The sequence below is a fragment of the Dama dama genome, chromosome 26, assembly GCF_033118175.1.
Source record: "Dama dama isolate Ldn47 chromosome 26, ASM3311817v1, whole genome shotgun sequence".
Lineage (NCBI taxonomy): Eukaryota > Metazoa > Chordata > Mammalia > Artiodactyla > Cervidae > Dama > Dama dama.
The window spans coordinates 21,916,106-21,941,742 of NC_083706.1; the positions used below are offsets into that span (position 1 = coordinate 21,916,106).

At 37.1% G+C, this 25,637-nt stretch overlaps 1 protein-coding gene across 4 annotated transcripts in view; it reads right to left on the bottom strand.

The window, feature by feature from the left end:
* PTPRK (protein tyrosine phosphatase receptor type K) overlaps positions 1-25,637 on the bottom strand; it is a 611,833-nt gene that overhangs the window by 365,608 nt on the left and 220,588 nt on the right. For all 4 annotated transcript variants that reach the window (XM_061130449.1, XM_061130448.1, XM_061130452.1 and 1 more), the window contains exon 3: positions 16,062-16,333. In XM_061130449.1, the coding sequence (XP_060986432.1) occupies positions 16,062-16,333 (272 nt within the window). The remainder of the gene's footprint in view (positions 1-16,061; positions 16,334-25,637) is intronic.

Genomic DNA, 25,637 nt, shown 5'->3' on the forward strand with positions numbered 1-25,637 from the left:
CACTGACAATTCTCAGAGGCAAGCAACCCAGCAAAAGGAACTCTCAACATGAACAAGGAGCTTCCTGTTGCCAATCAATAGGGCACTCCTGGTTGTATAGTGAGTGAATGCCATTTACCAACTGGGCTGTATTAAAACCAGCAGACCCATTTGTGAACAGCAATCTATTTTCTTTTCCAGGAGATCGTGGGGCATAGCATACCCTTTTATGGCACAGGAAACTTAACTTTGTTGGCATATTTGACACAGAACTTGTCCAACTTGAAACCACTGGGTACATAAAGCAAATAAAGGATTAGAAGCCACCCAGGTGTAGGAGACTAAGGATTTAACGGGCAGATGGAGGAGAAGAGCATCACCTGGACAGCCTTCATCCTTTATAATAAAAGAAAGTTCCCTGACAATCTCAGTGGAAAGAATAAGCTTAAATGAACAAAATTTAGCAATTCTGTTGACAAAGGCAGAATCCCTGAATAGACTTTTTTTTAAAAAATGTGAGTTTGTCTGCCAAAACCTGATTACCTTTCATAATAAATAAATCTCTACCTAGCAGAAAGGGAACTAAATAACAAAAATATCCCTCGCTCCCCACAGGTTTTCATCCAAAAACGTTGAATGTCACAACTTCAAGAGTCTCGTTTGAACAGATGGAGCTTGAAGAAGAGCAATATGGGGATAACCAGCAAACGCTGAGTTGAGGTCTACCTTTGATCTGCTGAGTTCAGCCTTCAAAAGAATGACTTTCAAAAATCATCACTGTTATCAGACTGCTCCGCTGATTAACTCTTCTGAGTGGTTCACAAACATTTAGGAATCAGATTAGCAAATCTCAAGACCTGGATTTGGAAACTTCTAAACAGCAAAGTCCAACCAACTCAATGTCATCTTTCATTCCTCTTCATGTCAAAACCCTCCACTTCAGCAGACCAATGTGGCTGTCCCCTCACACAATGTGATCACTCCCATTTCTGACTGCTGGGGGCACTATCTATGCCTCATCATGGATAAACAAACTCCTTTTCACTCCTGCTATGCATACCCAGATGCCACTCCATTTTTTCTGACCACAGAGCCTGTATGTTGCTCCCTTATTGGAGCTCATACAAGAGAGCCAATACAGACGTTTTCTGTCCCTCAGAAGACTTTTGTTTCTTCCTATTGTTTTATCGGGCTTCCCTGGTGGCTCAGATGGTGAAGAAACTACTTGCAGTGTAGGAGACATGGGTTCGATCCCTAGGTCAGGAAGATCCTCTGGAGAAGGGAATGCTACGTACTCCAGTATTATGGCATTTGCAAATATATGCAAAATCAGAGAAAAATGTATAATAGAACCCCATTTAAGCATCACCTACCACCAAAACTTGTCAAAACATAACCAATTTCCTGAGTTGACTTTATATTCCCTAAAGAAAGGTATGAAATTGTTTCCATACTTGTTTTATTTCAGAGCCTAGATTAGTGCTAAGCATGCAATGACAACAAAATAAATACTTGCTCGGAGAAATTAAATCCAGTCCACCAAAGTTCTAGACTGGCCCTTAAGTGTTCAGCTTACTTCAGCCAATCAATTCTTAATAGACAAACCATAAAATCATTCAATGTTTCTAAAGAAATATTAGCAAAAAAGAAAAAGAAAAAACTTCCTGAACTGGTATATGGAAGTGGAATAATTATAACCTTACTCTTATACCATCATTTGATATTTAATCAGAAAATCAAATTGTCCTCTGAGACCAAGGCTGAAAAATCATTATCAACAAACACACACCCTGGCACATTAGAGAGGAACTAGAATTCACCTCTAGGAAATCCAACGGAATTCTAGCTAGCAACATAACCTTACACAAGTCAGTTATCCTTTCTCAGGTCCTCATCTCTAAAATAAAAGTAGTTCTTTTCTTAATGGTGGGCTATAGTCCATAGGATTGCAGAGACTTGGACATGACTGAAGCTATTTAGCATGATAATATATAACACATATATTTATATATATAACATATAATTATAAATAAGCATATATAAAATAAATATTATATGTAAGGTATACATATTCTATATAGATATATATTATACATATTAAGATATATATATGCATTATATATATGTGTGTGTGTATATATGCATATATATATATTATGTTTAAATTCACACAAAGTGCCCAAATTGACCAAAGAACAACTAAAGCAGGTTTCAGACTAAAGCAGAAGATGTGTGTAAAAAATAATTAGTAGAGAGACTGAAGTAATTGCCTGAGGCTAAATTATGAAGAACCTCAAATGAAGGCTAAACATTTTGACTTTAAAGGAAACACTGACAAAATCTGAGAAGGTCAATATCATCAAAATAGCATCTGTCCAAAAGTAACTGATTTATAATAGAATTTAAGGCAAGGGAAAACAGTCAGGGATCATTACAAAGATGATATGCAAGTAGGGCTGTGACTAGAGAGCAAGCACTGAAAAAGACTAAAGAAGAATATAAATCTGGAAGATGTACAAGACCAAAAATGAGTAAACAGAATCCCTTGACAAAAATCTTCTAAAAGTGCTCAAACGGTTTCTTGGATGGCAGAGAGCCACATAACTAAAGCCAGGTGCATCTCATTCTAGAAAAGTTCTCCTTTGACCACTGCTCCGACTGTCTCCTCATCCACGGCACCCTCTGCAGAGAAGTTGAGGCTAGATGGCATGACCAACTCAATGGACATGAACTTGACCAAACTCCAGGAGACAGCGAAGGTCAGGGAAGCCTGGCCTGCTGCAGCCCATGGGGCCGCAAAGAGCCAGATACGGCTTAGTGACTGAACAGTAACAACCACCTACCCTCTGTCCAACCATGAAGACCATCTCCCCAGATTTAGGGCCTTCGTCAGCTGCTAGCTCTGTTGCTACACCATTTCCCTGGTCTTGGCAAGCCTGGGTCCCTCTGCCATTAAGATCTCCAGGCGAAACCCACTTTCTCCAGCAGTTCTTCCTGAACTACTGCTCCGAGCTGTTTTCTGGAACGCCAACCCTCACATCAGCGTACTGCACTCATCCCCTCAGCACTCACTCCATTCGGTATTGTGCTCACTCACTTTCATCTGCTTTCCTCCCTCCCACCACGAGAGTAGGATTCCTGGGAGAACAGGAGCCTTGACACTTATTCAGAGCTATATATTCCCAGCATCCAGAACAGTGCTTGGCAGAGATTAGATTGCTTGATAAATGCTTGTGGAAGAGATATTAATTAATTAATGAGTCATTCATAGTGACCTACAGAGAGAAAGTCAATATCATTGTTGCTCTTCTGGGACACTTACCTTCTTCAGGGTTAGATATTCCACTTCCCTAACATGCTGTAAGAGAATCCCAAATCTTTCCGATTCCATCTTTGACTGCTGGTTTTAGTCGGTGTCTTTCATTTGTAAATAAGAGCTTTAAACGGAATACTTTGAGGCTTTCATTACCTCATAAAACAGATGTAAACTAGACTAGCTATTGCCCCATATCATAGCGACCAGAATTCAAAAGATCACACAAAGTAGTCACTCAGTGAACAAGAATCTGATGATCAATAGACCTGGGATTGAACTAAGACTGAAAAACTTGCAGTTTAAAACTTTACCCAATATATAAAATGCCCTCACCTTTATTCTCTACGAAGATAAAAAACAAAAAATAGAGACAGAGAGAGGGAGACCATCTCCTTCTAATTCTCATGCATCATGTCACAATATCTAACATAATAGCCATACTCAAAAAATAGTTATTTGGTTAAGTGTTTAATGTTTTGCTTACAACTTCTCCCCTCTGCAAAACAAGGCAGTAGATAATAAGAGAAAAAAACATAAAAGAAAATGAATAGCAACCAAAATTTTAAAAAGGGTAGAAATACACTCCAATATTTATGAACCTAAACCGGCTTCACCTCTTCATAAGTTTAACTTGTTGAAGTTCACAGCCAAAGCAAAAGTGTCTTAATAAATACTAACCCAGAGAATCACTATATCTGTTTCCAAGTATTATATTTGTGCTGTTGCTGCAAAACTCCAGGATCTAAAGATGTTTAAGTTTGAACCAATCTTTGATCTCTACGTGCTAGAAATTTTCCACTCTTTATTACTTTATTGAATCATTACCTGGTATAAATTTAATACACCTTATTTTTAAACATAAAATGAGAATTGATTTACTGCTTTGAGAAAGCTGAGAAGAATGATTTTTTAAAAGATCATTCAAAGAATAGTAGGAATCTAAATCTCATCAGGGAATTTCAGTGGTGTGTGCAATGGTTATTTATATAACTAAATGCAGATATAACATGTAGTAACTAGTTTTATAATGACAGTTTTAAAAATCCCTTTTGAAAATCAAGACAGCTAAAATTAACCAGAAATTGTCCACTAGATTACATAAGTAGATGTTTTAATTTACAAAGTCCAAAGTCTGTTTTCCTTTAATTTCCCACTTGTATTACAAACAACAGAATAATTATTCTATACATTATCAAAAGGAATAGTAAAATAGATACAAACTACAAATATGTCTGACATTTCCTGTTTTATTTTCTACCTACTACATTCCTTCAATTTAAAAGCTTATACTAAAAGACATAATTACATCCTTTCCTTTTTCCATTATGTTCTAAGAATGGAAACTGAAATTACCACAGCAAAAAAAATAAATTTTCGATAAAAACATAATGTCACCCAATTTAATTTTGTTTTTCCCTTGATGAGGCAATATTTTGTTACACACCACATGCAGTCAAAAATAAAGAAAAATCAGTCTTTGTCAAGAAAATGGACAGAAGAGGCACAGAAATTCAAGTTGCACAGAAACTTGAAAGACCATGGAGAAGAAACACCAATTCTAATTGACCATCAAAGTAAGCAGACAAAATAACTGAAGGAGGAACTGATTTTAACCTGTTATCTATAATTTTCTTACTGATATGATATTGCATTTATAAATGGTATAGCATTGTCAGATTAAATGGATTAGTAAACGGATTGGAAAGAAATGATTCCTGCCCCTTGTATTTTTGAGTTTGGCTAGGGATTCTGTCCCAGTTCAGTTCAGTCACTCAGTCGTGTCCGACTTTTTGCGACTCCATGGACTACAGCACGCCAGGCCTCCCTGTCCATCACCAACTACCAGAGTTTACTCAAACTCAAGTACATTGAGTCGGTGATGCCATCCAACCATCTCGTCCTCTGTCATCCCCTTTTCCTCCCACCTTCAATATTTCCCAGCATCAGGGTTTTTTCCAATGAGTCAGTTCTTCACATCAGGTAGCCAAAGTACTGGAGTTTCAGCTTCAGCATCAGTCCTTCCAATGAATATTCAGGACTGATTTCCTTTAGGATGCACTGGTTGGATCTCCTTGCAGTCCAAGGGACTCTCAAGAGTCTTCTCCAACACCACAGTTCGAAAGCATCAATTCTTTAGCACTCAGTTTTCTTTATACTCCAACTCTCACATCCATACATGACCACTGGAAAAACCATAGCTTTGACTAGACAGACCTTTGTTGGCAAAGTAACATTTCTGCTTTTAATATGCTGTCTAGGTTGGTCATAACTTGTCTTCCAAGGAGCAAGCATCTTTTAATTTCATGGCTGCAGTCACGATCTGCAGTGATTTTGGAGCCCCCAAAAATAAAGTCCGTCACTGTTTCCACTGTTTCCCCATCTATTTGCCAGGAAGTGATGGGACCAGATGCCATGATCTCAGTTTTCTCAATGTTGAGTTTGAAGCCTACTCTTTCACTCCCCTCTTTCACTTTCATCAAGAGGCTCTTTAGTTCTTCACTTTCTGCCATAAGGGTGGTGTCATCTGCATATCTGAGGTTATTGATGTTTCTCCTGGCCACCTTGATTCCAGCTTGTGCTTCCTCCAGCCCAGTGTTTCTCATGACGTACTCTGCATGTAAGTTAAACAAGCAGGGTGACAATATACAGCCTTGACTTTCTTCTTTTCCTATTTCAAACCAGTCTGTTGGTCCATGTCCAGTTCTAACTCTTGTTTCCTGACCTGCATACAGGTTTCTCAAGAGGCAGGTCAGGTGCTCTGGTATGCCCAATTCTTTCAGAATTTTCCACAGTTTGATGTGATCCACACAGTCAATGGCTTTGGCATAGTCAATAAAGCAGAAGTAGATGTCTTTCTGGAACTCTCTTGTTTTTTCAATAACCCAGCAGATGTTGCCAATTTGATCTCTGGTTCCTCTGCCTTTTCTAAAACCAGCTTGAACATCTGGAAGTTCAGGGTTCACGTGCTGTTGAAGCCTGGCTTGGAGAATTTTGAGAATTACTTTGCTAGTGTGTGAGATGAGTGCAATTGTGGGGTAGTTTGAGCATTCTTTGGCATTGCCTTTCTTTGGGATTGGAATGAAAACTGACCTTTTCCAGTCCTGTGGCCACTGCTGAGTTTTCCACATTTGCTGCCATATTGAGTGCAGCACTTTCACAGCATCATCTTATAGGATTTGAAATATCTCAACTGGAATTCCATCACCTCCACTACCTTTGTTCGTAGTGATGCTTCCTAAGGCCCACTTGACTTCACATTAGGATGTCTGGCTCTAGGTGAGTGATCACACCATCGTGATGATCCAGGTCATGAAGATTTTTTTTGTATAGTTCTTCTCTGTATTCTTGCCACATCTAAATATCTTCTGCTTCTGTTGGATCCATACCATTTCTGTCCTTTATTGTGCTCATCTTTACATGAAATTTTCCCTTGATATCTCTAATTTTCTTGAAGAGATCTCTAGTCCTTCCCATTCTACTGTTTTCCTCTATTTTTTTGCACTGAAAATGTAAGGAAGGCTTTGTTATCTCTCCTTGTTATTCTTTGGAACTCTGCATTCAGATGGGTATATCTTTCCTTTTTTCCTTTGCTTTTCACGTCTCTTCTTTTCTCAGCTATTTGTAAGCCCTCCTCAGTCAACCCTTTTGCCTTTCTGCTTTTCTTTTTCTTGGGGATGATCTTGGTCACTGCCTCCTATACAATGTCATGAACCTCCATCCATAGTTCTTCAGGCACTGTATTAGATCTAACACCTTGAATCAATTTCTCACTTCCACTGTATAATCATAAAAGATTTGACTTAGGTCATACCTGAATGGTCTAGTGGTTTTCCCTACTTTCTTCAATTTAAGTCTGAATTTGGCAATAAGGAGTTCATGATCTGAGCCATAGTCAGCTCCTGGTCTTGTTTTTGCTGACTGCATAGAGGTTTTCCATCTTTGGCTGGGTATACTGAGGCAGATATAATCAATCTGTGCTAGTAGGATATATATTTTTGTTCATCTTGGTAAATGGAGATCAGCCCATTTGTGGGTGCTCAGTCGCCAACTCTTTGTGACCCTATGGACGGCAGCCCACCAGGCTCCTCTTTCCATGGGATTCTCCAGGCAAGAATGTTGGAGTGGTTGGATAAAGAGGCATGGAAAACAAGGAATCAGAACTGCATTAATCTCGAATCAACAAGCTGAGCTGAACACAAGTGAGTGAGCAAGAGAAATATGGGCATCTATTCCACTCTTTGGAGCATCTGTCTTCCTCCATCCCCTTGGATGAAACAAACTCCTAAGAAAAGTCATCAACTGAACAAACACTGCCTAATTCTGCTTACTGCTCATTATTTTTCCAATCTGTTAAATGGGAAGTGCATTAATTTCATGGAAATATTTCTCAAAAGAATTAGTGGAGGGATACCTGGCAGTTCCTGCTACACTAAATGAAAACAAGTATGATATAGTAGAATAACAAGAGACTTCTGTCATATACTTGCAACAGTAATTGTGTTACTAGACTCATCTTCATTTGTTTACACACTGTAACTTTCATCAGTGAATCAAAGCAAACAGAGTCCAAAGGAAAAGTAAAGCAGGTGTTCTATAATAAAGGCAAACACTGCCAGGAACCAGAGAGAAGTCACCTTCACAGGGTGATCATTTTAAAGAAAAACAATGACAATAATAATGTGGAAGTTTTGTCAGATCTATTGGGAATACTTTCAGTGAAACAAACAGGGAATCACTAAGAGTAAAAATGAGCAGCAGAAAGCTGATTTGTTAAGAGCCCATCAAACAGAAGGTATGGTGCTACTGTAAAAATGAGCCAGAATGCCCATGTTAGGCAAATACTATTACCAGAACTTAAATAAGCCTATTAAGTTATGATTAACTTCAGATGTCACTGATATGGCTGAAGTTCAAATTCTTTAAAGAAAAATTAAACTAGTAAAGAGGAAAAGGGGAATAATTTTGACCACTTCATAATCAGCAACTTAGTCCATGCATGAAGATAAGAAACATTCACTTGACACTTGATCAAGTATTAAAACAAGGTAAAGGTGACATATATGGAAGTATCTAGCTCAATGTTTTATACATAGTAGAAACTCAACAAATTATCCTTCCTTCCTTTCTTTCTATTCCTTTCAATCATTGACTCATTTTATCATAGTCCTATTTACAATTTCAGGTATATAGCTTTGTCTTCTCTCTGTAACTGGACTGAAAAATATTAACTGCTTCATTCATAGATAGATACAAATACTTTAAATTTTGCCGTATATCTCACTTGTGCTATCTACAAACAATGTGTTGAGAGGTGGGATTGTCTGAAAGGTCAACAAAGATGTGACATGATATAATAGGATGTCTTAAACTGCACGGGAGAATACTCAACTAAAAGCTGCTATAATGTTATTTTTATTGCTATTGTTGTTGTCATTTTGCCTGAGAGTAGGACCCTGGTTCCTTCCATACTTCCTTCTGCTACCCTCAATTTGTGATCTTCTTTCTCTGAGTTACAAAATAATTGCAGTAGAGCCAAGCATCATGTTTTCATGCAACAACACAGATCCCTTTTTAATCAGGGAATAACATCTTTCCCAGAAGTCTCCCAAGTGACTTTCCATCATAGCTCACTGGCTAGTGCTTCACCACTCCCATCTGCAAAGTAAGCTGGGGAAGTAAGGGAGGTGGAAAAGTACCTGAAAAAAGTGAGCAGAAAGACTACTGAACAGAAAATGCATAATATCTACAATACTGTCATATAAAATAATGAGCCAGAGTCATTTATAATGGTTGTAAAATGAAGACATTACACCTACAGGATATCCCTAGTGAAATGGACGGAATTGTGTCCCCCACGACACCTCACTAAATTCATATGCTGAAATCCTAACTGCAGATGTGATTGTATTTGGAGACTGTGCCTTTAGGGGGTAATTAAGAACCCAGTTGGCTAGAGGTAAAGAACCTGCCTCCAAGGCAGGAGGCATTTGACAAGGTTTGGATCCTTGGGTGGGGAAGATCCCCTAGAGAAGGGCGTGGCAACCACTCCAGTATTCTTGCCTGAAGAATCCCATATGCATGAGACAAATGCTTGGGCCTGGTGCACTGGGAAGACCCAGAGGGATCAGGTAGAGAGGGAAGTGGGAGGGGGGATAGGGATGGGGAATACATGTAACTCCATGGCTGATTCATGTCAATGTATGACAAAAACCACTACAATATTGTAAAGTAGTTAGCCTCCAACTAATAAAAATAAATGAAAACATAAATAAATAAATGACCCTTTTTACCAGAAAAAAAAAAAAAAAAAAGAATCCCATGGAGAGAGGAGCCTGGCAGGCTATATATAGTCCATAGGGTCGCAAGAGTAGGACATGACTCAAGTGACTTTGCGCAAGGTCAAAAGAGTGGGACCCTAAGTCCGACTGGCCTGCTGCCCACAGAAGAAGAGGACGGGATGTGAGGTCACAGGGAAAAGGTGGGCACCTGCAAGCCAGGGAGAGCTCTCACCAGAAAACAAATAGACCAGCACTTTGATCTTTGGCCTTCACACCATAAGAGAAATAAATTTCTGTTGTTTAAGTCACTTGGTCTGTGGTATTTTGTTATAGTGCCTCAAGCAGACTAGGAAAGAAAATCCATCTAGGAAAGAAAAATATTGCCACCCTCCTTTCTTCAGTGGGGCTCTACACGGTTGGATAAAGACCAGTAAAAATTGGAAGCATCCCAAGAGCTATGGCACAGAAGTGCTATCCTCTTTTCCTCATGCTTTGCATGGATGGTTCATGAGCGTGCTCTTATTTCAGCCCCTCTCCTTCAAGAGCAATCTTTTAGAGACTTTTTATTTATGTAAACAGTCATTTGGTTTAAGTCCCAATCTTCTTGGATCCAAAGCAGCAGTATCTCTGGAGTGCAACAAACATTCCGCTGCCAAAATATCAGTGCAATACATGTTAACACAAACCTTTAAAATGGAAACAAAAATAAAAGACCCCATGCTTGTCCAGTTCTTACAGTTTTGTTTTTTTTTTTAAACCAGTGGAAAATGTTAAGAAGAAAATGGCTTGCAAAAGTTCAGTGTTTATTTCTCAGTGAATTAGGGGGTGAGAAAAGAAAGGCACATTCTGCTATATTATCACTTTCCAATTTCAGGCCAAACCCCTGTAGTTTTCATCACGCATCATTTTTGTGATTAATGATGTGCACCAAGTTAATGGAAAACAGCAGATTAGGTTTCCACTAATAGTTTTGGAAGTTATGTCTGCCTGCCTCATTTGGTAACAACCTCACTGTTCAGTAAGAAACTAATGGATTTAATCCCAAAGCAGAATTTAGTTTTACACATTCAAGACAGGTCAGATTTCCAGAGTGGAGAAAATTATATTCTTAGAGGTGTGCTATGCTTCAGTTGAGATTTAACACTGAGATAATACCTCATGATATTTGGGTTGATTTTTGTTTTCTTTCTTTTTGCTTCTGTTTAGTGAGCAATTTAAAAATTTACAGTACTTACTTAAGGTCTATAAAAATAGGAGGAATTAGCAACTTGTAACCATGGCAAATAAAATGCATGTAATATATTTTCTATAATTAGTACACTAAGCTAAAAAGACATCTATTGTTCTAAAGACACAGGTGAGAAATAATTCCTTATGTATTATTGTATCACTGCAACGCTTATGTCAGAAATAAAATTCACATTTGCTAGTCCTGTTTCACTATAGACAGAGCTGGTTAACCAAAACAGATACACTAGAAAGCAAACTAATCAAGGAACAGAGAAACCAAGAGGCAAGAATTCTAGTTCCATTTCTGTCTCAAATTACTTTGGAAACAATTCTTTGTTTTCATTTTTCCCACCTCATTTTATATCTATCCCTCTTAAGTCATTTAATAATTGCTATTAAATATATATTACATTAAATATATATTGTTTCAAAGTTTTATCTACGCATATCTCACATGCCCATCTGGACGAGGTTCCTTAAAGGCAGACCCCACCTCTGATTAACATTTTCATCTTTACATTTATTTATCTTTACATCTTTATATGGCCAAGCTAGACTGTAAGCTTCAGGAAAAGAGGGATTTTACCCATGTATCTCCATAAGTTAGCATGATGTGCTAATAATGTGTAAAAAAATCAGACGTTTTAATAAATTAAAAACCTGAAAAAAAGAGAGTGGGGTGGAGAGGAATGAATAGGTGTAAGACAAAGGACTTTTCAGGCAGTGAAAACACTCTGATTCTATAATGATGAATATATGTCATTATATATTTGTCTAAAGCCTTAGAATGTATAACACCAAGAGTGAACCCTAAAATTAACTACAGACTTTGAGTGATTGTGCTGTGCTGTGCTAAGGAGTTTCAGTCAAGTCCAACTCTTTGAGACCCTATGGACTGTGCCAGGCTCCTCTGTCCATGGGATTCTCCAGGCAAGAATACTGGAATGGATTGCCGTGCCCTCCTCCAGGGGATCTTCCCAAATCAGGGATTGAACCCGAGTCTTTTATGTTTCCTGCATTAGCAGGCAGGTTCTTTACCTCTAGCATCAGGGAAGGCCCTTGAGTGACCATGATATGTCAATACAGGTTCATCTATTATAGCAAACACAGGTTCATCAATCAGACCTCTCTGGTGGGAGTTGATAATGGGGGAGGCTATGCATATGTGAGAACCAGGGATACATAAGGATGTCTCTGAACCTTCCTCTCAAATTGGCTATGAACCTAAATCTGCTATTTAAAAAAAAAAAATAGTATGTTTCACAATTAAAGAAAAAAGCTGAGAACTTATTAAATCCAACAGAGTTCATGTTATTTTTTATTTATTCATCATAATGTTAACCTAATTTATGATAAACACCCACTATATGAGTAGTTTACTACTATTAACTCATTTAATACTTAGAAAACCCAATGAGACAGGTACTGTTGTGATCTTCATTTTTCAGATGAGGAAACTACAGTCAAAGAGATTAAAGAACACCCCCAAGACTCCACATCTGCTAAACAGGAGAGTCAAGATTCACTAAGAAGTGCTGGCCCCAGAGTCCTTGGGCCCTTATCCTAATCTTCCAGGTAACCAAAATTCATTATTCAGAGAATCACTTTTGCCTTTATTTCACAATTTCATATATCTTTTTTTTCAAATCTGAGGTTTCTTGAGGTTGAAAACTAGGAATTAAATTACCGCATCAATCTTCTCTTTAGGCATCTGATAAGATGGAATCTGTGGGAAGGGAAAACCATACCAAAGATATATTGCATCTTTTTCAGTATTTAGTTCAACAGAAAAATGGAAAAAAGAAGGACTGGCTTGCAAGGAGCATTTGTTTTCACTTCCAGGATCGTGATTTTTATACAAAAGTTATCCCATACTATTAATAATTAAAAGTAGTACTATTCTCAGCCTAGTTTTGATTGCTTCTGTTGTTATTACTAAAGTTTGGTGAAAAGGGGCTGTACAAGATGACTGGTCAGATACAGAATGGTTCAAGCAAAGACAGAAAGGAGTCTTCACTAGAGAAACAAAAGGAAAGGGAGTTAGAAAAACGAGCAGGTTAAAACAAGCAAACAAAAAAAGGGTAAAGAAGAAGTCCAGAGACTGTCTCTGGAGAAGAGAAGCTGAGAAAACTGTGGAACCAAGGAGATCAATTTCTATGAATATCACAATTCTACTTAACCTAGAGTCTGGAAAAATTAAAAATAAATGGCATTTGTTTATGAATAAAGAGTAGACTTGTACAATGGCACAATTGCAATGGCTATATTTTAATTTTTAAAAATACATAAAGATTCTGCATTAAGCAATAGTCAAAAGTTTTTCATGTTATTTCCTAATAGCAAAAATCCTACATAAATACAGTTGTTTCTAATAACTGTTAAACAGATATTACCAGTATCTGAATGACAAAAATCGATGAAAACATCAATCAAGTAATTTATTGAGCACTAAGCACGTGAATAAAAAATATTCTACTCTGTTATTTTCTCTCATTGATCGTTAAGTTTTGCAGGTTAAGGAGAAGGATGTGGAAGCAAAGTAATCACGTAAGGAATGATCTATTGCTCAAATTTTAGTCTGCAACAAAGAGACATTTACCCACAGGTTCTATGTATTTAGCAATCATTTTCTCAGACAAAGAGATCTCCAAAAAGATCTCACTGGCCAGGTTGAAACTTGCACAGGTTCCTTTTGCATGATTTTATTAAAGGTACCGCAGGTACAAGTAACCTAGGCAGCTTTGTCATGCAAAATGAGACTGAACAAAGAAACATTCATCCAGTTCTTGGTATGAGAACTCAACATTAAAAGCAACATTATAGAAATCTGCGCCATAAGGAAATGTTATGGGGGAGGGGCTGGGGGAGGAGGGATTGACTGGGAGTTTGGAGTTAGTAAATGCAAACTATTACAAATAGAATGGATAAACAAGGTCCTACTGTATAGCATAGGGAACTATATTCAGTAAAGTGTGACAAACCATAATGGAAATGAATATTAAAAAGAATATATACATATGTATAACTGAATCATTTTGCTCTACAGCAGAAATTAACACGACACTGTAAATCAACTATATTTTAATTAAAAATAACTAAATAAAATAGAAATTACAAGTTGGTTGAAAAAAAGAGAAAGAAAGAAAATGTTATATCATTGATTCAAAGATAGATCTTACCAAAAAATAGGAGAAAGCATAATGTATGCTATTTCTAAGTTACAAAGGATCAGCAGTATGATACAACAGATACATTATTTGTTGAATTTACCAAAATCTACCTCTATGGGTTTTTATTTCCAAAGATATAACTAACAATTTGATCCTTTAATGAACTATTTATGCAGGTAGCAAACAAAAAACAGGGCTGAATATAAGCAACCTGACTCTAGAACCCAAATTTTTAATATTTCTGCTAGGTTTGTTATCTTAGCTTTAATTTATTTTGAAGTGAAGTGAAGTCACTCAGTCGTGTCCGACTCTTTGCGACCCCATGGACACCAGGCTCCTCCATCCGTGGGATTTTCTAGGCAAGGGTATTGTAGTGGGTTGCCATTTCCTTCTCCAGGGAAACTTCCCGGCCCAGGGATCGAACCTAGGTCTCCCGCATTGTAGACAGATGCTTTACTGTCTGAGCCACCAGGAAAGTCCTTTAACTTATTTTTAGGAGGCTGAATTCATTGACAGCTTTGTTTTGCTGAATCGGAGCTTTTTCTTTTCAGTGTTATGTTAAGCTCCAGTAACAGATTATAAAGAAATTAGTACAAAGACAATGTGCTGTGAGGTGACCCAGCAATGACAGCCATCAGCCCACTGTTGTCAGAGACGAGCCCAGTAATCTTGCTTCAGTGCTTTTAGCATTCGTTTTACACAGCTCCATCCACTCACCTACCACATAAGCAGCCCTCCTATTTGCGCCCTGAAGAAGCAGATGGCTCTCCAGGATTGCCGAGAAACATCCTTCTGTTCAGGAATAATGGAATGAACTAGCACCTAATAAGAATCCACTGAAATCTTCATAGACACATAACCCTAAACGGAGAACCTTACCTTTAGAACTATAACTATGAAGCAAGAGACTTTTAATAAAACAAACAAACAAAAAAGCAATTCAAAAACAAAGCAATTAAAACAATGGATTGATTCCCTCGCCCCTCTTCCCAGGAATAAAGATAAGCTTAACATGCTTTATTTTAAAGTAGAAATAAAACTGTTATTACCTTATAAATTACTCACTGATGATAATAAAAATATACTTTTACATAACCCATCTCTGTTAAGCTCTATAATAAGCTACAAATAGGCAGATCTTTTAAAAGTTTAAATTCTATAAGATCTAGCACAGAAGGGAATTTTCAGGAGAGAGAACTTTCTGTTACCAGGTACTAAACCTCACATGAAGATTACTTAATAACTTTCCAAACTGGTAAATGGACTTTTTTGGTTAAACCAAATAAACTCAGTCACATAACTCACAACATAGGTACTGACACTATTCATTGTTCAGTTTACTCATAATTAAATCAAGCATTTGTGGGGAGTGGAATCCAAAGACCATGTTTGGTTGGTCCAACATATGGACCATGTTTCTTTGTTGGTTGTTTTTTTTTAATGGTTGGGCTGGAAAAGCCCTGATAGGTCATGTACAGAGAGACTTTCGAGTCATAATGAGTAATTAGACAGTCAAGTGGCAATGGAATAGAATGAAGCAGCCACTTAGTCACTAGACTGAAGACTCTAAACTGAAATCCTTTAGTTTTACCTTGAAGCCAGAACTCAAATTCTTGGTGAGGCTTTGTTTGCTTTTTTTTAACTTTATGTAACTGACAAAATATTTAAAAATTATTGAAGATGCCTCTCCTCAGATAACATATTTCATGAAGTCCTATTTCATGTTTATTTTTAAATATTATTTTCAGGAAGTTATTGAACCAATCCAGTCTGAATATTATGCTCAACTCAATAAGACTATTTCTTCCAGAACAGAGATACAGAAATATGTCTGTCAGTAAGCAGCTCTTTGCCAAACAACCAACAAATTTTGTACCTAAACTACCTTTTTCCATATGTTGAAATGTCTTCTGTACTTTGAAGATTTTGTGCCAATATATTTAAAAACATTTTCTCAAGAACAGTGGTGGAGGAGGACTAAAGAAATCATCTCTCATTCCTATGGGGCTAGAATTTACCTCTAAGTATTATATACACAGTGAGATCCAATGACATCAAATCATGAACCAGAAAAGAACAGATGATTACCTGATATTCATTGGGCCAAAAGGTGCTCACTGCTAGCTCAGCCCGAAGCCAGTCTCTACCCGTGATTCCAGTCACATTCCAAATTGGATTGGCAAGAGGTCCTTTATTCACCCTAACCAATATGTTCAAAGTTCCAGGACTCAGCCCCTTCTGGCTGTATAACAGGTAACTGAAGTCAATACAGTGAGTGTCGTTCTCCTTCATTGTAGGCAGCTGAAGTCTGGCTTTTTCTCCAGGGTCATGATCTGAAGAGTCCACTATCATATAGGAACCTGAAATGATATCGCATAAAATAAGATCAAGTAGATATATAAGCAAAAGGGAAAATATAATAACAGAAATAAAGCTAAAAATGATACCAATCTATTCTGAGTATTAAATTTAATTTAAAAAGACTATGTCTTCCCAAACAGAGATATAGAAAGATATCAAACAAGTAAATAGATGAATTGAATTCATAGTGGGTAACAGACACTGTTCAAAGTACATAACATGTACAAATTAATTTACTCTCCACAACAATCTGTTACTATTCCTATTTTACAAATCAGGAAACTGAGGCACAATTAGTAACTTAAAGTCAAACAGGTCATGCAGAGCCTGGTTCAATCCAGATTCCCACCCTAAATTATCTCTACTCTTGCTAAACAAACGTCTTTTAGCAAACAACCAAAGAAATGTATTATTGGTCTGATTTACAGAGGGAGTGTATTATTCCTTTCCCCACCCATAATTCTAACACAGAGAGGGCTACGAGTACAGGCACTAGAATCAATTTCTGACCCCAGATCCCAAGATCATCACGTATGCAAGTTGTGTGACCTTTTGCAATGTACTAAAAACTCTGGACTTGCTCAAGGAATAAGGATACTTTGCAGTGTAAGTGTGAGGACTGAAGTGTAAAATGCCAAAATTTCTAGAACTGAGAATTTGACACAAAGCAGATTCACCTACTTGGAGCCTCTTCTGCTAAGTTGACAGTTGATCACCACTCCTATTGTCCTTGAATCTGCAATAGTCTCTATGGTATTACAGAGCTACCAGATACCTGGTTTGAAATCACTTATCTACTCCACTACCTTTGGCTTAATAAATATTCATTTGGAAATCTGACAGGAGGAAGAAAAGAACATAAAGAATCTCAACCTCCCAGTTCCTCATACTTTCACCCTCAAACACACTTGTGTGGCAAGCAAAGTCATACACAGAAAAGTATAAAAATGGGATTTGAACATTAACAGCTGATATTAGTCCAAGGACCTTTTTTAAAAAAACCACCAGTTTTTCTCATGTCCCTGTGGATGTTAACAAAGACATATATTACAAAAATGTAAATATTTACATTTCAAGTAATGATACCCATTTATCACACTTAACGTAGAACACAAATTTTATTGTAAAATATTTTTCCTTAGGGTATAATTTTAACACTCCCCCCCAAATGTATTATATGTAGTGTTACAGAACCCAGTGTTACAAGGGTTACACTTGGACCTCTCTTCTTGACAAACCTGAGGAACCTGGTTGAAAAGTCAACCCAGTTCAATTAACACTCAATGTACAAGTTCAAATCATAGCACATAGGAGGGTTTCAACTATTTAAGAAACCAAAATTTCAAGATTTCAAGTCTGACCAGTTCCTGGTTAGTGGGTATTATATGGTTCAGAACTTTTGTGGAGATTTCAAATGATAACACTATTAGTTATTTAAGCCAAGGACAGAATAAGCTTACTACAGTGATCATCAAGGAGAAGGCAATGGCACCCCACTCCAGTACTCTTGCCTGGAAAATCCCATGGATGGAGGAGCCTGGTAGGCTGCAGTCCATGGGGTTGCTAAGAGTCGGACACAACTGAGCAACTTCACGTTCACTTTTCACTTTCATGCATTGGAGAAGGAAATGGCAACCCACTCCAGTGTTCTTGCCTGGAGAATCCCAGGGACGGGGGAGCCTGGTGGGCTGCCGTCTGTGGGGTCACACAGAGTCGGACACGCCTGAAGTGACTTAGCAGCAGCAGCAGCAGTGATCATCATTGACATTACTTTCCCTTAATTTTCCTCAGTTCTCCTCTTCTCTTGTAACCTGAAATTCTTTTCTTTTCTCTTCTTCCCCTCTCCTGATTTTTACAGACTGCACATTCATAGAATAAACTATCCTTATATGTTTTGAAGAAATTATGTCCTTTTCTTTTAAATCAGATATTTAATTTATAGAAGCAGGATGCTTCTGTTCTTGGTTATACTCACTTTCTACAGTCCATCCTGAACTGTAAAGATGTCTTTCAGATTCACCACAGCAGAACAGATCAATCATAGCTTTTAAGAAGAACCAGAGCAAAACTAAACAAATGGGACCTAATGAAACTTAAAAGCTTTTGCACTACAAAGGAAACTATAAGTAAGGTGAAAAGACAGCCCTCAGATTGGGAGAAAATAATAGCAAATGAAGAAACAGACAAAGGATTAATCTCAAAAATATACAAGCAACTCCTGCAGCTCAATTCCAGAAAAATAAATGACCCAATCAAAAAATGGGCCAAAGAACTAAACAGACATTTCTCCAAAGAAGACATACAGAAGGCTAACAAACACATGAAAAGATGCTCAACATCACTCATTATTAGAGAAATGCAAATCAAAACCACAATGAGGTACCATTACACGCCAGTCAGGATGGCTGCTATCCAAAAGTCTACAAGCAATAAATGCTGGAGAGGGTGTGGAGAAAAGGGAACCCTCTTACACTGTTGGTGGGAATGCAAACTAGTACAGCCGCTATAGAAAACAGTGTGGAGATTCCTTAAAAAACTGGAAATAGAACTGCCATATGACCCAGCAATCCCACTTCTGGGCATACACACCGAGGAAACCAGACCTGAAAGAGACACGTGCACCCCAATGTTCATCGCAGCACTGTTTATAATAGCCAGGACATGGAAGCAACCTAGATGCCCATCAGCAGATGAATGGATAAGGAAGCTGTGGTACATATACACCATGGAATATTACTCAGCCATTAAAAAGAATTCATTTGAACCAGCCCTAATGAGATGGATGAAGCTGGAGCCCATTATACAGAGTGAAGTAAGCCAGAAAGATAAAGAACATTACAGCATACTGACACATGTATATGGAATTTAGAAAGGTGATAACGATAACCCTATATGCAGAACAGAAAAAGAGACACAGAAATACAGAACAGACTTTTGAACTTTGTGGGAGAATGTGAGGGTGGGATATTTCAAAAGAACAGCATGTATACTATCTATGGTGAAACAGATCACCAGCCCAGGTGGGATGCACGAGACAAGTGCTCCGGCCTGGTGCACTGGGAAGACCCAGAGGAATCGGGTGGAGAGGGAGGTGGGAGGGGGGATCGGGATTGGGAATACATGTAAATCCATGGCTGATTCATATCAATGTATGACAAAACCCACTGGAAAAAAATAATAATAATAAAAAAAAAAAAATTAAAAAAAAAAAAGAAGAACCAGATCTGAGATCTTAGATAAGTGACTTATAGTGTTATTGGGCCTCAGCTTCTTCACAAATGTAGTGACCTATTTCTCCATGGCTTTCACTATTTTTTCAGTGACATATTATGGCACTAGTGGATTTAAATTATTTTTACAAGTCTGCATCAATTATGACTTTTGACTGTCAATTTTCAAATAGTGCTCTCTAAATGACTTACAGGCTTTCAAATAGTTATTTTCTTCCATTATGAAATAAAGTTTGAAATAAAATGTTTTGTCTCACATTTTATTTATATAGTATGATTTTTACCATTAAGACCATTTAGCCATTTTCAGCCAGTTGCACTTTTAAGCTACAATAATTTTCTTATTAAGAAAATGGGATAAGCAAAGTATATTAATTTGTAGGAATTCCAATTTGATCATTAGAAGTCACAAAATAAAACCCTGCCAAATTATTTCAGCATTTCAAGGACATTCAATGCAAGCTAAATAAAGTTTTAGAAGTATTGATATTTCATTTTTATAAAACGTTTCTGCTAAATTAACTTCTTTCAATGTAGCCTGACTACTGCTACATTTTCGGAGTGCTATGGAATATCGTGCCTTTATTTCACAGTTCCAGAAGGGAAGACGCAAGCAGAAGCATCAAAAAGCCATCGAAATCCTTCTGCCATCTGACTTCATATAGTGGCAATTTACCCTGTAGGCACCATGGAGGTAGCTGCCTGTTTGACACAAGATTCCCTTCCATCATCCCAAACACAGAGAACACTATGCTATTCTTATCAACTTCTAAAAATTACTTCCACAGTCTCCCAGAATAACTGGCTACCAAGACATAGAATCAACAAAGTCTGTAATATGCACTTTCTCATTCTTCACATTATAATTTAAGCGTATTTACTATTGTTTAGTTATCAGCTAACTAATCCCTCAGATTTCTAATGAGTTTGGTTCTATTCAGCTGTAATTTAGCTATCTCAAAAAAGGCTTAATAGTGAAACATTTGTGTGCACATAAATATAATGTACTAATTTTTAATAAATGTGACTTCTTTAGTGTGGCCTTACAAATATTCCTTACAGTCTCTTGAGCAACAGAGTTCTCAAATATATCATTTAAGACAGAGGAAGAAAACATAAATGCTTATAATTAAAACTTTTAAGAAGTATAACCTTTCTGGAAAGCAATTTGCCAATGAGAATCAAAAATCTTTCAAAACTTATATGCCTTCTGCTCTGGCAATTCCAAATCTAGGAAGGTACACTAGATAATCACGTGTATGCACAAAGATAAAGCCTTAAAACAAAAACTCTCATTTTCCTCATTAAAATAAGGAAAAGAAAAAGTATTTAAAATTCCAATAATAGGCAATTTGTAAAATTTTGATAAAAGTCTGATGAACACTTATGCAGTCATTAAAAATGATATTAAAAACATTTATTGGAAAATACAATATGTTAGGCAAAATACATGTTATAAAATATTATACTCACTTATGAAAATATATATTTATATTAAATAAAAGCATTGGTATAAGTGAGTGGGTGTATTCATTTATGAACACATAAACATGTAGATATAATTGAAAGAAAACAAAAATGCATAGAAAATGTCAACTGTATCATCTGGGCAGGGGGGGTGCTGTACTTTGTCTTGTGTTTTATTTTTGTTCACATATATTCACTGAATGTTCTACAACAGGCATGCAACAGGTTTGTACTTTAAAGAAAGAAAGACCGCACAAATGCCATCTTACATGAGGACCATCGAATGGATAATCATAAATACTTAGGAAATAAACGCGGCATTTGTTTTGTTTTTTTGCCTTTTAAAAACTAATCCTATTTGTATCCCACAGATTAACAGCTTCTTGGCTTTCGAAAAAAACAATACAAAAACTAGGACCTTCTTATTTACTTCAACTCATTAAAAAAGAGAGGCTGCAAGTACTTAGCAGCTTTTACTTAGGAAGTCAAAAAAAAACAAATTCCATATTCATAAACACCACAGTCCAAAATCTAGATAAACAATGTCCTATGAATTTTCTGTATTAATGAAAATTTTATCGTTAGGAAAAAACATAGTAACAGAGAAAATAGGATTAACTGCTAAGAAAATAATGAATGATAAATAGATTTCTACACTTCATCCTTAACTTCCTTCATTATATATATATATCTTTTTGAACACTAACAATATTTTCATTAAGTCAGCTCTTATTCAAAATCCATTGTATTTTCCCTGTAAAGTAAGCAGAGAGAAATTTCCACTTCTGTGCTTAGTACTAACCACGTTCCATAATCTTGCCCAAAGTACTACATCTATATTACCTTTCACCACTTCTCTTCACAAACCAGCTTCCCCAATCTGACAGAGCACTCACTATTCTCCCCACATATCATGCCAGTTTCCTCCTTCAGAATGGGTTCAGTCTCTTATAAAAAAGCCTCCCCTTATCTGAGCCCCTAGTCAATTATTACATTATTCTTCTTCAGCCCTAGCCCACCCTGACCTTCCCCTGCCTTTGATATACAGTTTCAGCCTTTTTTGTTCTATCCCTTAATTATACACTGCCTTTACACAATTACATAGGAACATTTATATCCTGCAAAAGAGTAATAATATCCTCTTAGAAAGTACATGATTCAGTCAAGAGTCCAATCAAAAGAGAAAAGCCACACAAAAAAAATGTAACAGTAAAAGTATAATATAAAGAATTATTAACTATAAGAAGGTGATGTTGTTGATCAGTTGCTCAGTCATATCCCACTCTTTGCGACCCCATGAATTGAAGTATACCAGGTTTCCTTGTCCTTTACTCTCTTCTGGAGTTTGCTCAAACTCATGTCCATTGAGTCGACGATGCCATCCAATCTTTTCATCCAAGAGTATAGAGATTTTAAAAGTATAAAGAGAACCCTAAGGGATAACCGCAATACCCAAGGAACACTTGCCCACAGCAGGTTTGGGGTGAGCTGTGTGAACACTGGGGAGAGCCACAGAAAGGCGGTCACCAGGCCAGCGTCGGGGCTGCAAGCTCTCTGAGACACTGCAAGCACTGGGATACCTTGAGCCCTGGGGGGCCAGCAAGAAGAAACTAAAACAGAAACACAGCTCAATCAAGAGTTAAAAGCGCCTTTCCACTAAAATGCCCCCAGGGGCCCTCTACTGACAAAGCTAACTCTGTGAGTTTCAAAGGAGAAAGGCTTCGAAGAGTCAAGCTGCATCTTACAGAGCAGATGGTAAAGGGTGGTTTTAGCACTGTTCAGCTATGAACTGACACATCTCATAAGGACCTAGCAGATAGAAATTCAATGATACTAGTTAGCTGGTTAGTTGAATGGCTGAATGAATGAGGAGACAAAGAGACTAGCTCTTAAAATTTAACTGTTGAGAGTGTACCAACTCCACTCATGTGTGAGATAAATTATCAGAAAACCTCAGAACAACAACAAAAATAAAGCAAACAATTGGAACTGATTTATATTGATTCCAAACAGAATCATTTGATGAAAAGAGTATAATGTTTGGAAGTACACACTTTACATTTTGATCAGAGTCATTCTTGACTATATATATAAAACCTTCTATTAGAGCAATGGTTCTCAAACATGTTAGTCTTAGGATCATTTTTCCAGTCTTAAAAATATTGAGACTATCAAAGAGCCTTTGTTCCTGTGAGTTCTATCAGTATTGACCATACTAGAAATTCAAACTAAGAAATTTCAAAAAAATTATTAATTCAGTTAATATTAACAATAATAAATCCATTATATGTTAACTCAAATAAAATATTTTTATGAAAAATTACATTTTGCCAAAAAAACATGGTATAAAGGGAGGCACATTTTTGCAAATCTCTTGAATATATGACTTAACAGAAGCTATCTTCTTCATTCATCCTGTTGTAATATCAAATATCATGTAGCCTCTGAGAAATTATACCATACACTCACAAGAAAATGAGAAGCAGAAAATCAGTGTCATGACAGTAGTTTTGACCTCACAGATCCTCTGACATGGTCTTGGGGACCCACAGCAGTCCCTGGAGTACATGTGAAGAATCACTATATTTTAACATGCATAATTCTTTTCAACTCCATGCTATAATGAGAACCTTTCCAGTGTACTTACTTATACTCAATCTACTCATTCAGTTGCTGCATGGTATATAGATGTTCTCTACGAAACAAAAGGCTTTACTGAGATGTTGGATGTCTGGAGAATAAAAATTGAAAAAGTTGGATATTTTTACACCAGTATAAATATAAAGGGTGTATTAATCAAGGTTCATGAGAGAAACAAATAGATACACACACACGCACACACACACACAAAGGTTTATTGGAAAGAACTGGTTCATGTGATTACAGAGGCTAAGAAGAACAGACCCAGGAAGAGCCAACTGTATAGTTCTAGTCCAAGTCCAAAGGCTAAGTAATGTTCTATCTTAATAAGAAAAGCATTTTTGTGTGTTCTGAAGACCATTTTGAATAGTTATCAAAAGCTACCAAAGCACCAAGACACTGTGCAAAACAGTTAGTTCTTGGCATTGAGTGAGGTTTTCCCAATAGAAACAAAAAGCATGCCAGGAACTGTTGATGTGAAAAAACTAAAAGCGCTGAATACTAATACAGTGTCATGCCCAGCCAGCCTGAGAGGCCATAATCAGGACCACAAGGAAGAGAACAGTGACAACTGAAATCACAACTTGGACCCCAATCCATCTGGGATGATTTCTTTTCTTTGTTGTAAGATTAATATCTCTAAGCATTTATGTTGCCATTATGAAACTGAAGGCAATGTCTCGCTTCTCACAATATTTTTCAGCTTCTCATTTCCTTTTATCAAGCTTCTTCTCCTCATCCCATTTTGCTTCATCTGATTAGTGGCAACATAATATAGCAAGTTACTAAAACTAAGAACCTAGAAAGCAGGTTGATCTTTCCCTCACTTTCCTCTTGCACTTCACTAACAATTTATATTGCCTCTGAACTTCTCAATCCATCCAACATTTCTTCATCTCAGCTAGTTCATCCAGCTCCTATCATTTCTCAGGAGGACAAAACTAGAATAGACCCCTAACAGGTTTCATGAATTCTACATTAGCAGTGCTACAACAGTTTTCTACAGGCAGCCGGATTTTTCCAAAACAATTCATCTTTTCTCATCTCCACACCGTAGTGATAATTAAACCCAAACTCTCCACTCTAACCTATCAGCTTCAATACAACCTGCCTTCTCATCCTCAGCACGCTCCAGCTGCAGTGGACGTCTGCCTTTTAAAAGTCCAAGGTTATGTCTGTTATCAGTGTTTTCACACTGGGTTTTCCTCTGCCTGGAATACTCTCTCCTCAGCTGGCTTATTTTTATCATTCAGGCCTCAGCTCAAATACCATCTATCACTGAAGATTTCCCTGGTCCGTTAATAAAGTAGTTCCTTCCAGGATTCCTTCTAACATGCCATTCTTTGTTATGGCCTTCATAGCCCTTCCCATTTACCGAATCCACTTTGTTTATCTGATTGAAAAACTCCACACACACAGAAAAATCATACTTTATCTTGCTCATTCAAAATTCTAGAACAATGTCAGCAGCCTTCAGCACGGAGTGGGAAGTTTTTACAACATCTGGCAACCACCTATCTGTGCTTTCTGCTCGGCTGTCTGCAGCACTTCCATAATGCTCTCTTACGTACCAAATGGACCATATTGATCAGAGCGCCTCCCTGGCTCTCATGCAGTCTTTTCAAGATCAGAAACCTCTTTTTCCTCCCAGCACTTAACAGAGGAATTCTGCATAGGTAAAGTCCTAGTGAACTCAACTAAAGCAAAAAAAAAAAAAAAGCAAGCAAAAAAATGAAGAATTTCAAAAGTTATAGCAGTTCTGTTTTTTCAAAGACAACAAGAAGGGAAAGAAACAGTAAATCTGAAATAACTTTAAACAATGTTCTTAAAAACAAAACAATGTTTTCAAATGCTGACATTTCCCTCCAGAGACCCCATGATTTTGGTAAGGTTGACAGATGTGCCCTCACTTTTGTTGCAGTCTGTCATTATTTTCTTCAAACATCTATCTAACTTCTTTCTTTTT